General features: G+C 44.0%; 2 protein-coding genes across 2 annotated transcripts in view; both read left to right on the forward strand.

Annotated features, from left to right (window-relative positions):
• The window catches only part of LOC148341716 (uncharacterized), a 146,665-nt gene that overhangs the window by 39,745 nt on the left and 91,579 nt on the right, over window positions 1-15,341 (forward strand). The window lies entirely within an intron of this gene.
• LOC148341720 (uncharacterized) lies at window positions 313-7,648 on the forward strand. The gene is made up of 2 exons (XM_088283617.1): window positions 313-319; window positions 5,795-7,648. The coding sequence occupies exons 1-2, from the start codon at window positions 313-315 to the stop codon at window positions 7,315-7,317; spliced, it is 1,530 nt and encodes a 509-aa protein (XP_088139743.1). The 3' UTR covers window positions 7,318-7,648.

A 15,341-nucleotide genomic window follows, 5' to 3' on the forward strand; every position in this document is an offset into this window, starting at 1 on the left:
ACTTGGCAATCAAATGGTATTTTAAACTGGACGTGCTGCGATGGGAGTTCAGTTCACGATGGCAATACACACAAAATACTTTGCTCTTATCAATGACACCATGAGGTAAGTTAAAAAAAAAAATTGCCGTTCAGAATTGAATTTGCGTCATTTTTACCAATCGCCATGATGCTTTTAGTTCTATAAACCGGCGAAAAATCCCCACAGCAAGCCCATGCAGGCGTGTCCTAAATTTCGCATGCTTGATGTTTTTTTTCCGGTCTCGCAAGCGTCAGTGCTACGTCATAAGACTACTTTGTTTATTAGGCCAAGATGAGTCGTAATCGCACGTTAAAAATATTGACGCCGTTAAAGAGGGGTGTTGGATTAAACACGTTTTTCTGACACCACTTGTGTATATATATATATATATATATATATATATATATATATATATCCATCCATCTTCTGAACCGCTTCTCCTCACTAGGGTCGCGGGGGTGGGGGTGGTGGGGGTAGTGCTGGAGCCTTTCCCAGCTATCTTCGGGCAGTTGCCAGCCAATTGCAGGGCACACAGAGACGAACAACCATCCGCGCTCACACTCATACCTAGGGGCAATTTAGAGTGTTCAATCGGCATGCCATGCATGTTTTTCGAATGTGGGAGGAAACCGGAGTACCCGGAGGAAACCCACGCAGGCACGGGGAGGACATGCAAACTCCACACAAGATGGCCGGAGCTGATCGGGTTCGATCCCGGCTCCGGCCATCTTGTCCTCCCCGTGTCTGCTAACTGAGTGATAGTCAGCTCTGAGCCTAAAATGTTGATACCATTTAGTTCGTTATATTTGATATGATCCGCCAAAAGATGAGATAAAAAAGGGTTTTTCGGTGGCCCTCGCGCCTTCTGATGATGTCACGCTTTAATCACGTATTTCTGAAATATATTTCTTCGTCCCCCAAAAATTATATATATACATATATATATATATATATATATATATATATATATATATAAAAATATATATATATATATATCGAATCATAAAACACTGCACGTGATGGTAAACTGTCCATTGTGCCGATAGATGGTACTCGCATGAGGTTAGGCTTGCTGTTGAGAGTGGCATGGGGCTTGTGTCTCATGGTTGGGATGGGAGAGATGTCAATTTGGGACACATCGTCAGTAGTGTTCCATCAAATCACTGGGTGTTTCGGCCTTTATCACTAGACACCCTCATCGATGGTGGCCAGCGGCGGGTTGATCACGCCCGCGCTTGTGTCCCATGCCCAATCAACTGTGGTGGATGGTTCTGCCCTGGGTACTCAAGTGGGATGACGGAGATTAGTGGTGGGATGGGGAGGGGGTGCGGGGGTCATTTTGCTGATCTATGAGCCCATGAGGGGTCCTTCCTCTTCATCCAGATCCACTGGCTGCTTCTTTCAGCCGCTTTAGAGAGCGATCTGACTGTGTGCCGCAGAGCCTGTCCATGGATGCCCAGGTCTTTCAGCAGCTTGATGGTTGATGAGGCCACAAACCCTCTGCATCCAACTTCGACGGGATAGACCTTGGCTTTCCACCCTCGTTGTTGTGCGTCCGCCGCCAGTTCAGTGTAGCGCAACTTCTTACGCTCATAGGCCTCTTCAACTGCATTTTCCCACGGGACTGTCAGCTCTGCAATGTAGACAGCCTTCAGTGAAGGGGACCACAGCACTAAGTCTGGCCTTAGGGTGGTGGCTGCAATCTCTGCTGGGAAGATTAGTTGCTGACCTATGTCGACCAGCATCTTCCAATCCCGGGCCTTTGGTTAGCTGACCAACTTCTGTCTTGAGAAAAGGATGGTGGGGCTTTTTCTGTCCCTCTCTGACAAATTTTGGTGCTGTAATGGTAGTGGTGGCTCTTAAGGGCAAGGAGTTGATGGTAATTCTCTTGCTTTCAAGCACTGCTGCCAAGCTCTTGAGGACCTGGTTGTGCCTCCAGGTATAGCGGCCTTGTGTGAGGCTGGTCTTACAACCAGTCAGGATGTGTTTGAGAGTTGCTGGTGTTGGGCAGAGGGCACAGGTTGGATCTTCGCCATACCACTGGTGGAGGTTTTTTGGGGATGGGAGCACGTCATTGGTAGCTCTGATGATGAAGCTGATGTTGCTAGCTTCCATCTCCCAGAGATCCCTCCAGCCAAGCTTTCTTTTCTCCAGGCCTTCCCACCTCATCCACTGTCCCTGCTTGGCAAGCGAGACAGCCTTTGCAGACCTTCTTACTCTCATTTGCTTTGTAAAGAACGACTTTCGATCGTTAAAAATATGCATCACAACATTAAGTTGTTTGGGGAAATCGTTCAAGGTTATTGCCGTTTTATTTTTGAATATTGCCGTTTACTTGCAGGTCTGCTTAACATTTGTTTATGCCAAATGAAATCAGTGCCGAAAATATATGCCAAAGAATAACCATTTGTGGGGGTAAACTCCGTGTTTTTTTTCCCCATTTTAAAATTCGAACTGATTATTTAACATTTTACATATTCCGGTATTTAAATGGTGTGAAAGAAATTAAGTTTGTCATGTCATTATGTTTCAAAACTATGCTGACAGATGAAGTGTATTTTTATATCCACTGTTGGAGTTGAGCCACTGAGAAAATGAGAAACATTTAGTAAATGAATCTTAAAAGCCAAACTTACTCCAATGCGTGTTCGTTTTTTGTACTCAAGAAGAAAAGAACCAAATAAAGACTCAACAACAACTGATTACAGTTGAGATATTTTAGTTTCTTCGATTTCTGGAGTTCAGGGAATAGTACAAAGACCGATATCTGGGCGGCTTTTTCTTAATCTGACGAGAAACTGTACTCAGACGAGTACAATCGAAAAATGGCGCCCTGATCTCAGCCCAGCCTCACATTTTATAGGTTTTCTATGTCAAGGGTCATGTAGGTTGAATCGGTCGTCCTTGCTCCTTCTCCTGTCCACGTCCAAGGCTGACCTTCTCAGGCAGTCTCTCCGTCTCTCCTGCTCACATTCCCCTGTAATCTCGTCAGTGTACAGATTGTGTGGTGTAAATTTTCCCAGATCAAATTATGTGTTTTTGGTGTTCCTGATCGCATCCCTGTGACGTCCTCCCCCGCCCAACTTGATGTGTTTGTATCTTCTATGGCCTATGTGGAGAATGTGTTTTATTGTATTTGTCCATGAAGTACTATCTGGGGTGTCATCAGTTTGACCTGAGCAGAATCTGTTTGTTCGGAATGAGAGTGTGGGTGATGAAAATACTGTGTGCAAATTTGAGGTCTTAAATTTAAACTAAGTCATAGAAATTTAGCATATGAATGCATCAGAAAACACCATGACTAAAATCCCTGTCAATCTTATCTATGCACTGTACTTCTACTTTCATTTGATAAATGCTTTTTGTTTAATCAATGTTTAACATATTTTGTAAATATGAACCTGCTAAATTAAATAATTGACCTTCTGTCCTGTAGGTGTTTAAAATAATGCCAGCAATCATAATACAATCCTTCAATATTCATGTCCGGTGTGGCCATTAGAAGGGAAGGCCGGAGAGAGGGGGACACCTTATAAAATCTCTTTCTCACCAAAATGACTGTGTCAGAGAATTTTTTTCCATCACCAATTCTGCCATGCTCGGCGACCTGTCCGGAGGGAAATTGAGCCAGACCCACACATCAACAACAAAATATACCCCATTTTTGGCGTCACAAACAGGATTCTTGCTCCATTGAGGGTCTCAGGGTGCTGGGGCGCAGGCGCTCAACAGCCGGCCGGCTGAACTTTAGGTGAGATGCTTTTACTCACAATGGGTGTTGTGCGCCTGTGTCCAAGCGGTCGGGGCTTTTGGGGTCGTTAAAGAGAGTTTGTGCGTGTGGGTCTGCTGGCTGATTGGTCATGGAAAATGTCCCTGTGTTAGTTTCAATTATTGTTTAAACAAGAGGCCTCCATAATGATTAAGACATTAAAAGATGTCAAAGTAACCACACTATGAAAGAACATTATAAAAAGTATAAAAAAAATAAATACATTTAAAAATTGATGATAGGAACTAAATAAATGGGGACTAGTGCGGGAGAAATGTGCAGAAGATAAAGAAAAGAAAGGTCTAGTGGTTAAAGAGATGAGAAATAAGAAGTGTAAAACTATAGCTATAGACAACATAGTTGTGAATAAGCTCAGTTTGAGCACAGACCCTGGCCACGGTGTAAATTTTAGCAGGAAAATTATGAGCTGAAAATAGAAATAATGAAGAGAAGCGCGCTTCCGCGTATCGTATTGGGCACTTTGTGGCATGGAACACAGTAAGGATCGAGGCGTACCGTTGTGTGGAGGGCCCGACGGTTTCGCTGGTACGTAGCAATCGTAATGTATTAAGTCTGGTCGTGGACCCGGGGTCTGACTGATGTTGTGCTCTGCTCCACAGCTTCTCCATTTTGTTTTTGCAACATCTGCGAAAGTTTTATATTATTGTGAAAGAAATTAAGTTTGACATGTCATCATGTTTCAAAACTATGCTTACGGGTTTATAGGTCACAAAAACATGGACCTCTTAAACAGGAAAACGTGAGTTCAGCGGTAACAGAGTGTTGTCTATGCTGGCAGTTTAGCAGGAAGCCACAAAAACAGATGCACGTCTTGAACCGTGTTTGACAGGAAACCGTTTCGCAGATGTGTGACCCAAACATGTCTTGTAAGCTGAAACCGTTCGAACAACAGGAAGAGTGAGGACGGGTGTGATGAAGTCAAAGTGTTCATGTTTTTCCATTCTTTATGAGTTTGTATATTCAAATTGCTTTGCTGTGCTTCAATAAAACGCCGCACAGGAGCGGGAAAGCTTTTCTCTTTGCCGGACTGCTCCTTGCAAGTGACAAAGACAATCTTGGCTGGGTGATTCATTTATGAAGGCTTGTCTCGTTTTTTACAATAACTCTGACATATCTTGTTCAAGCAATTCCTTATGGAATGATTCGACCTGACTCTAAAAACTGTGCACACTGCGGCAATAAGATCAATGGAGGTTGATCAATGTTTGTGAATAAAACACAAATTATTACGTTTTTTAAAAAATCAAGTACGTATTGGTCTTATTTATTGAAGAACTTTGTTCTGTCTTGGTCGGTCGGGTGAGAGTCAAAGAACCTCGGGTGGCCCTGCTCTGTTTTGTGCACGTGCGTAGTTTCACCTCATCCAAACATTTAAAATACATTGAATGCATCCATGCAGGGTTGCACGGATCTCGATCAGTGAACAAGCGCATGCAGCAAGGAATGCATCTGCATCTTTGGCTTACAATGGGCTTAAAAAGGGAGAACGTCACAACCCCCTTTTCCACCAACAAGCCCTGGAGCATTTAGTTCTATCTCTTAATGCAAAAAGAAATACTTTTATTTTACTTGAAGGATTTCTATTCTATCAATGACATTATGTTGCGATGGCCCCCAGTGGTCCCCATCAATAAGTTAGGGTCCCACAACAGGTGTTCCATCAGACGCACACAATAGCCTATGTGTGCTAACTTCAGCTCGCTTCCAGAAACTTCTGTGACTATGTCAGGAATGAAATCGGGCATCGGCCACAACGTGCTTCCTTTTTAAATGCTCGTTTATCACAGTTGTGCTGCTAAAAGGAGATTTACATCGTAGGACGTAATTTAGTGAAATGTCCCCATGGTCCGGTCCAAATCGGGGTCGCACGCATTAATCTGTGTGCAGCAGGCTCAAGTCAAGGTAGCACTGTAGAAAATAGGACAAAGTCGCCGCATGAGCTTTGACTTGACCAAACCAAATTTGTCTTTCTGTGTCCTGCAGACGTCAGTGAATATGATCTCTGTTCTGTGAAAGAGAAGCCAGACTGGACTCACATCAAAAAGGAGGAGGAAGAAGAGGAGATCAACAAGTCACCACTGAACGTTGTCCCTATAAAGACTGAAGATGAAAACAAGGATGACAGTGAGGACAACAGAGGGGCGGAGCCTACAAGCAGCAGTTCAAGTCATCACGTGACAACAGAAGATGACGAAGACCACTGGGCGCCATCACAAGCACATAATGAGGACACATTATCAGACGCTCATGATGATAATGATACGAATGATGATGATGCTGATGATGGGCAAGCCAAAGGTGAAAGGGCATGTCACACTGACAGTTGGGTATGTACTCACTGTGGGAAATCATTAACTTCAAAATTCTCTTTAAAACAGCACATAAGAACACATACTGGAGAAAAACCTTTTTCCTGCTCAATTTGTGGCAAAAGCTTTTCTGTAAAGTCACATTTAACAAGCCACACAAGAACACACAGTGGTGAAAAACCTTTTTCCTGCTCAGTTTGTGGCAAGAGTTTCTCTCAAAGGTCTAATTTAATAATTCACACAAGAACACACAGTGGTGAAAAACCTTTTTCCTGCTTAGTTTGTGGCATGAGTTTTGTTAATCAGTCAAATGTAAAAAGGCACACAAGAACACACACTGGAGAAAACCCTTTTTCCTTCTCAGTTTGTGACAAGCGTTTCTCTCGAAAGTCAATTTTAACATGTCACACAAAAACACACAGTGGTGAAACACCTTTTGCTTGCTCGGTTTGTGGAAAATTCTTCTCTGAGAAGTCTCAGGTAACAAGACACACAAGAACACACAGTGGAGAAAAGCCTTTTTCCTGCTCAGTTTGTGGCAAGAGTTTCTCTCAAAAGTCAAATTTAACAAAACATAGAAGAACACACACTGGAGAAAAACCTTTTTCCTGCTCAGTTTGTGGCAAAAGCTTTTCTGTAAAGTCAACTTTAAAATATCACACAAGAACGCACAGTGGAGAAAAGCCTTTTTCCTGCTCAGTTTGTGGCAAGAGTTTCTCTCAAAAGTCAAATTTAACAAAACATAGAAGAACACACTCTGGAGAAAAGCCTTTTTCCTGCTCAGTTTGTGGCAAAAGCCTCCTCCGTAAGTCAACGTTAACAATCCACACAAGAACACACAGTGGTGAAAAACCTTTTTCCTGCTCAGTTTGTGGCAAGAGTTTCTCTCTAAAGTCACAATTAACAGCGCACTCAAGAACACACCGTGGTGAAAAACCTTTTTCCTGCTCAGTTTGTGGTGAAAGCTTTTCTATAAAGTCAAGTTTAACAAGCCACACAAGAAAGCACACTGTAGTAAAACCTTTTTCCTGCTCAGTTTGTGGCAAGGGTTTCTCTCAAAATTCACAGTTAACAAGCCACACAAGAACGCACAGTGGAGACAAGCCATTCAGTTGCAGCGTTTGCGCTAAAAAATTCTTCACTAAACGTAGTGCTGAGAGACACGATTGTGCTGGTGAGAATTGCAGCGATCCTTGAAGATTAAAAAAATGAAAGAACCGACTCTTTGTGGTAAGATCTAAATGTGATTTTGAATAAAATGTAAATTTAATTTTGCAAACCTCTTTTATTGACACTAATCCAATGTGATCAGTGTCAGAAGAAGCAATGTGTCTGAGTGATGATGATTTGTTTTGGTGTTTACATCAAACATTATGAATATGATTGCCTTTGCCTGGAACAACATTTTTTAACATTATGCTTTTCAGTTGTCTTTTTAATCGTACTTAATGGAAAAGGTGTGAGAAGAAATGGTGCTTATGAAATCGTTGCCTTCCACAATCATCAATAAAATCACTTGTTCCACTTGCTCAACTGGCCTTCATTATGCTGTGTAAAAAGGTGAAAAACTGAACTAGAAGTTGAACTATAAAAAGAACCAGACAGAGAAACGCAAATCGTCTCAGTTTCTCTCAACGGCAGTTAAGTTGAATACGTTTTTCAAGTTCGTATTTGGGAACTGTCAGAGAAGTTTCTGCAAAACAACTGGACAAGCCTTCTGACTGTACAACTGAATCTACCAGCCAAGATTGTCTTTGTCACTTGCGAGGAGCGGTCCGCCAAACCTCTCAGTGAAAAGGTCCAGAGAAAAGCTTTCCCACTCCTGTGCGGCGTTTTATTGAAGCACGGCAAAGTGTGACCCACGAAATATGTGGTCACAGTTTGGTTCATTTGGGATGGTTGATGTGGTGAAGGGAAATCCATTTTCCAGGTTGATTTGAAAAGTGTGCGTGTTTCGACAGCAGAAGGCAGTAAAGGAACAGCACAGTAACAGCGATGTGATTGTATCTTCACAACAGGCTGCAGTAAAGTGGTGCTGTGTCGTAGTTTCTATGAGTTCACAGTTCTGACAAGATCCGTTGAAAAGGCAACAATGATCTCCGTTCTCATCATTTTTCCTGCATTTGCAGGATTATTATCTGTCAACACGCCTGCCAATCTGGGGCCTGGAACAAAAGCAATTTTCATAAGTAAACTCAAATAATGGAAAAACATGAACACTTTGACTTCATCACACCCGTCCACACTCTTCCTGTTGTTCGAACGGTTTCAGCTTACAAGACATGTTTGGGTCACACTTCTGTTAAATGCGAGCTAAACGGTTTCCTGTCGAAAACGGATCAAGACGTGCATCTGTTTTGTGGCTTCCTGGTAAACTGCCAGCATAGTAAAGGATTTGATACATTTGACTATAAAGGATTTTATACGATTGACTACAAGTTAAATGTATTCAGTTTAATGCAAGAAAGATTTTTATTGACTGGCCTTTAATTCAATGTACAATAAAAGGTCAGATCAGGCTGTGTGAAATGCATAGGTGGCAGATGTTTTGTACAGGACGAGCCGCACTTCTGAGAACTGGGTGTGCTGACGCAGAATGTTCCAGACATCAAGGCGCTGTTGTGTGAGATAGGTAAAATGGTGACCGCAAAAGCAGAATAACAGATCCAGTGGCTCATTGGCAGTTGAGCACAAACAACTGCCTTGGCGCGCACATGGGAAGAGCCGACACGCCATCCTGCGGGGAAGACAACCAATAAGAGAAAGCTAAAGTTAGTTGCGGATGACACATAGCAAATAGGAGAGTAGTAGGATGTCTTTGCTTTGTTTGTTGAAATGTATAAATGATCCTGGGCAACTCAGGGGGGGGGCACAGAACGTGCACCGCCGGAGTAGGAGCTTGAGGAACTGGCAAGGGGCCGGCACTCGGGGCGGCAGCAGGCGAGGGGCCGGAACGGGAGACTGCAGCTGTCGAGGAGCCGGAACGGGAGACTGCAGCTGTCGAGGAGACGGCACTGGGGGCCTCATCCCTATCAGTCTGCCGCCATAGGGATTTAGGGGAACGAGGGACCGAGACTACAGGTGCTGATGAACGTGGTCTACAAAATGTGGGTGGAACGGGACAAGGTGCAGAAAATGATAGTGGACGAGGTGAACAAAGTGGCTGTGAAGAATGTGCCTCAGGGTGTGAAAAGCGGGTGTTCCGATGACTGGTGGCAGTTCCTTTACTTGGGAACCGTCGTTGACCACCCCGCGGAGGTCCGGGATAGATGGCCAAACGTGTGCCCAAGTAAAGGTCTGATGGACTAGACTCAAAGGAATCAAAAGAAAAAGGTAACAAAAACTAATAGTGGGTAGGAAACTGACTGGGCCTAACAAAATCTGTGTCGCACTGGGAGTCTAGAAGGTTGTAAATGTATTCAAAATCAGAATCTACAAAAATGTGGGGAGGTGAAATGGCTGGGTGCTGTGAGTCATAACTAGACGAAGAGGGAGAAACAGGCGTGGAATAAAAAGCACGTGAAGGGTTTGGGGTTGGTTGACAGGCTGAGGGGGGGTACCAGCTAGAGCGGCGACGGCGAACTCGTCGGCGTGTGCTTCCTGCTGGATCCGTTGTTGGTTAGTCCATTCTGTCATGTTGCGCTGGAGGTTGAGGAGGACCCAAACGCAGGGAAGCGAGGAGTGGGAAACTTAAAGGGTATTCATTAAACAAAAATAAAAGGCCAAAGTTGGAAGGGAAGGCATTAGCACTTTGGAGGAGAAAGTGCGAGCCGTGAGGGACTGGCCTACTCCCAGCAACCCGCGTGAACTGAAGAGCTTCCTTGGGCTGGCATCCTATTACAGGCGATTCGTGCGGGGTTTCTCATGTCTAGCTGCACCGATTTTCTACCTGCAGCGGAAGGACACTGATTTTGATTGGACTCCCGAGTGCAGACGGGCCTTCATTCTCGTCCCCCCAGATGCCAACCTGCCGTTTGTCCTGGACACTGATGCCAGCAATGTCAGAATTGGGGCGGTTTTGAGTGAAGTGGGGGCAGACGGGGAGAGAGTAGTGGCATACTTCAGCAAAACCTTGAATAAGGCTGAACGGCGTTATTGTGTCACACGAAGGGAACTGCTGGCAATTGTGAGAGCCATTAGCCATTTTCGATATTGTCTGTCGGGTTTCCCCTAATTGTACACACTGACCATGCGGCACTCCAGTGGCTATTGTCTTTTAAGGAGCCTGAAGGACAGATTGCACGCTGGCTTGAAGAACTGGCACCATATGTCTTCCAAGTGGAGCACAGGACTGGAAATTGCCATGCCAACGCTGACGCTATGTCTCGACGCCCTTGTGCTCTTGCTGGCTGCCGCTTCTGCGAGAACAGAGAAACCCGAGAGAAGGAACTTTGTGGTGATGAGCAAAGTCCCGCGCATGATCATGTCAACCCCATATGTAGGGAGGTCAAGGTTGTGGGGGCACCTGAATGCAGGAAGCAGCAGCAACAGGATGTTGACCTCCGACCTGTATTGCAGGGTCAAAACCCAAAGTGGGAGGAGGTCGCTAGATACTCGCCTGCCACTAAAGGACTGTATTCAAAGATTGGGACTCTTTAGGTCAAGGATGGGGTGCTCCAGAGAGCTTGGAAGGAGCCTGCTACTGGTGAGGATAGATGGCAGGTGGTCATCCCCAGGGCTCTGAGAGAGGCTGTGTTGAAAGCTTCTCATGGGCCTGCAGGGGCAGGACACATTGGTGTGTCGAAAACACTTCGCAGACTCCGGCAAAGTTTCTATTGGAGCCAACTAAGGCGAGATGTTGAGGACTTTTGTCGCCGTTGTGACCTCTGCACAGCGCACAAGGGTCCACCAGGCCGGTCTCGTGCCCACCTCCAACAGCTAGCAGTGGGCGCGCCGATGGAGAGGACATAATGGGCCCATTTCCACACACTGACAAAGGCAACCGTTATGTCTTAGCTGGTCTGGACTATTTTACGAAATGGCCAGAATTATATGCCATCCCCGACCAAGAAGCAGAGACTGTTGCAGACGCGCTGGTTGAAGGCATGTCTACAAGGTTTGGGGCAGCTGAGGTCATTCACAGCGACCGAGGGAGAAACTTTGAGTCGGCTGTGTTCACTGCAATGTGTGAGCGACTGGGCATGAGGAAAACACGCACAACACCTCTGCATCCTCAAAGTGATGGGCTCATTGAGCGCTTTAACAGGACCTTGGCAAAACAACTCGCAATTCTCACAGCGGAGCACCAACGAGATTGGGACAGGCATCTCCCTCTGGTTTTGTGGGCCTACAGGTCCGCTGTACAGGATTCCACTTCATGTACACCTGCCCTGCTCATGCTGGGGCGTGAGCTACGGACACCGGTGGAAATGGCTTTTGGCAGACCCCTGATACACCAGCCGTGCCACCGGAATATGCCAGGAGACTCCAAGACAGGTTGGAGTCAGCACATGCCTTTGCTCGCGACCATTTACAGAAGGCAGGTGTAAGGCAGAAAAGGAATTATGACATGAAGGCCAGAGGGACGGACTTTAAGGCTGGAGACCTGGTTTGGGTGTCCAGCCCAAAAAGGAAAAAGGGCAGGTGTCCTAAATTGGACAGGCACTGGGTGGGGCCGTGTGGCGTGCTGGAGAGGATAGGAGAGGTGGTGTATAGGGTGCAGCTGCCACCTGGTGGCAGACGGGTAGCCCTCCACAGAGACAGACTGGCCCCATATAGAGGTGATGCCGTTCCACAGCAGCAGTCTGGGTCGCGGACACATTCACAGTGGGTTTCGAATCCCACCCCTCCAAGAGGGCGGATTGTACCTCCACTCCCACCCCCATAGGCGGCTACTACAGTTGAGGACTCATCGCCTGATGCTACATTAGCTGTTCCGAGCGGACATGCCTCGGGGCAACCTCAGCGACAGAGGAGACCACCGGGTCACCTCAGTGACTTTGTTGAATGACGCCCTCGGGACGAGGTTCTTGATAAAGGGGAGGGCAGTGTAACGACTTTGTAAATAGTTCAAGCGTTCTGTGCCTTCTCATCCTACTTGCCCTTACATGGCCATCCAAAACCCTCAAGACGAGAACAGATGTGGACTCCCCTTATGTTGCTCCTCGGCGCCATCTCGTCTAAACCGGGACCCATTCCTGTATATCCATCCCTTGATAAGTCCCCCCTGTAAAAATCCCTGACCTGACATATACTATGTTGAGGCCCACTGCATTAGAATCGTAACTCATTGTAGTGGCGGCTCAACGCAAGATTATACATTCACCAGACCCACAGTTGCGCTATGTTAGAAGTAGAAATGAAGAATTATTACCGTCCATAAGTTACAACGTATGGAAATACAAACCTGTTTCACACTCTTCACATTGCCAGCTTTCTTGTTTGTCACTTTTTCCTGTTTGCTTGTGTTTTGGGATTTTTGATTGGCTCTCTTCATCATTGAGGTCAGCGTCGATCTGGAGGAACTCAATGTCGGTGTAATGTGTGCAAAAATATACTTTATTTCTAAAGGGCATTTCACGTATATGGGTTTAAACTTGAATTGCTGTCTGTTTTGTTTTTTCAGCGTTACCAGTTTACATTAAGTACACTAAAGTCCATCAAAGGCTATTAATTACATAAATCCTACAATAAAGCATAACTTTAACTCTATTCATGAAAGTAAAGTTTAATTTAGGCTATTAAGTAACGCAGTGGTGGGCCTTCAAGGCCTTCTCTGTTGGCCGAACATAATCAATAAAAAAAAAAAAATCGTAATCGTCGCATTGATGTCATATTATAGCTGAGCGTTGTATTTTTAGGTGAGAGTTTTGAATCCAATCGGAATTCCGCTCGCTCGTCTTGCCGAGCAGGTTTCACAATAGCAGGAGCACGCATTATGCGTTCCGAGGCCTTAAGATGCAATTGTGCGAGCATCTCTTCTGTCAAAGTCAATGAGCTTTCATATTTGTTAGACGGTTGCGATAGCCAATCAGATCACGAGTTGGTTACAGTGAGCCTTCTCGCTGGCCTTACGCTGAGGGTGATGAACGCGTTTTGTGATTGGATACTCACTCGTGAGGGGGCAGCACTATGTCGAATCAACACACCGAAAGTCGTAATTGGCGGCCGTTCGAAAATCTGAAATATATTCTTGCTTTTTTTAAACCACAATGGCCGGAGGGGGGAAAAGCATGGATTTAATTTCAGATCCACTTGCAAGGAAATTTTCAAGTCGGACCTTTCAAGAGAAGCTATATCGTCCAACACTCACTCAGTGGTGCGTAAGTGTGTTTCTGGATATTATTTGTCCAGCCGTGGTGTCATAAATGATGGTATTTTGATGTGGATTCATTCAAGTAGGACGAAGTTGGAATTCCCTGAAGGCTCAGGTGTGAAATGCACTGAAGTAACTTAAAAAGTAAAAGTAAAAAAATTATGATTGCTTAAGAATGTGCAAGAAAGAACTCAATCTGATCGAAATGTTGTGCTTTGACAAATGTTGATAAATAATGATATTTTCCAGGAGGTATTTATTTCTTTGTTGTTTATTCATTCAATTCTATACTTATTTCAATATTTGAGTATTATTTTTCTTTCAATATGTCGTATATTTTGTCTTTGAAGTGTGGGTCCTTGCTGCCTTCCGGAGATGCAGCCGAGCAAGGCTGGATTGGTGATGGAAAAGAACCGGTTCGAAAAAGATTTTATTCTCGTCACATGCTGATGTCAAAAGAAGTCTCCCCAAAATCATGTGCGTGTGTGTGCTCCGCACACGTGCGAGCCCCCTCTCAGACATTACCTTCTTACAAGGAATGCCCAAATAGGACATGAATATCTAATTTTCCCTTGTTGCATATGCATTCCCATCCCGCTAGTCTTCGGGATTTCCCTCCAAAAGTCCCCCAGAGGGAGAGCAGATGCGTCTCCCCGTTGATACGACCAGTCTACTCGTGACCACCTTAAATTACTTCCATACCCTGGAAGGTCACTGACCTGGCGAGAGAATTGCCCCCACCATAAACAATGCTCAGGCCTATTTTCTCTCAGGGCAGTATCTGGTTACATCGGAACTTCAGAACCAAGACTGGTCACTTCTGTGAGCTCCAGTCCCTTCATAGTTTCATAAAGAGAATTACTTCCCATATCTATATTAGGCCATTTAAAAATACACGACTTTTTTTTTCATTTATTTCAATTTATATTTAAGCTTGCTTATGTAATACAATATTTATTCAATTATTTTAATATGTAAGATTATCAACAATTTAAACCTTTTTATTTCACACTTGAATATTTCTTAACATATTTGTTCTTTTGAATATGTGTGCAATTTAAATTATTCCATCCATCCAGCCATTTTCTGCCGCTCATCCAGGGTCGGGTTATTGAATTAATTTTTCAGTATTTTTTATAATTCAATTTTTATTTCAAGATCACGACTCCTCTCAATTAGATCAATATTTATAAAATGTTTCTATATTTGTTATTAATTGAATTAAGTCTGTATGTGGTTTCCAATTTTACATTTTAATATTTTCCTATTTCACTATATAAATAATCCAATGTATAAAAATCATAATATAGCATGAACAAAAACATTTGGTATATTTGACAAAATGATAGTTTTTTTCCAAAGTGAGATTCTGCTTAGCAACAAACGCCTAACGCTTGATGGAGCTCAACCTAGAAAGTGTATTTAGCCAGTCAGAAATTTATTCAGAAAGTGTAATATTAAATATATCTGAGGGGATATTTGAAGAGTTTGAATTTTGTTCAATGGACCATACATATACGAGCCAGCCAAACACAGCGAGAAAACCAGCGCTGACTCCAGTCGCCATCAAGTTGCCAACTCCTGACAAAACCTTTGAGAGAAACTGAGACTATTTGCATTTCTCTTTCTGGTTCTTTTTATAGTTCAACTTCTCGTTCAATTTTTCACCTTTTCACACAGCGTAATGAAGGCCAGTTGAGCAAGTGGAACAAGTGTTTTTATTGATGATTGTAAGGCAACGATTTCATAAGCACCGTTTCTTCTCACACCTTTTCCATTAAATACGATTAAAAGGACAACTGAAAAGCATAACGTTAAAAAATGTTGTTCCAGGCAAAGGCAATTAATTTTATTTACATGTTTGATGAAACACACAAAAAAAAAATCATCACTCAGACACGTTGCTTCTTCTGGCACGGATCACACTGGCTTAGTGTCAATAAAAAAGTTTTGCAAAATTCAATAT

This window comes from Idiotropiscis lumnitzeri, chromosome 2, assembly GCF_059441095.1.
Source record: "Idiotropiscis lumnitzeri isolate Australia: NSW breed Sydney's pygmy pipehorse chromosome 2, RoL_Ilum_1.0, whole genome shotgun sequence".
Lineage (NCBI taxonomy): Eukaryota > Metazoa > Chordata > Actinopteri > Syngnathiformes > Syngnathidae > Idiotropiscis > Idiotropiscis lumnitzeri.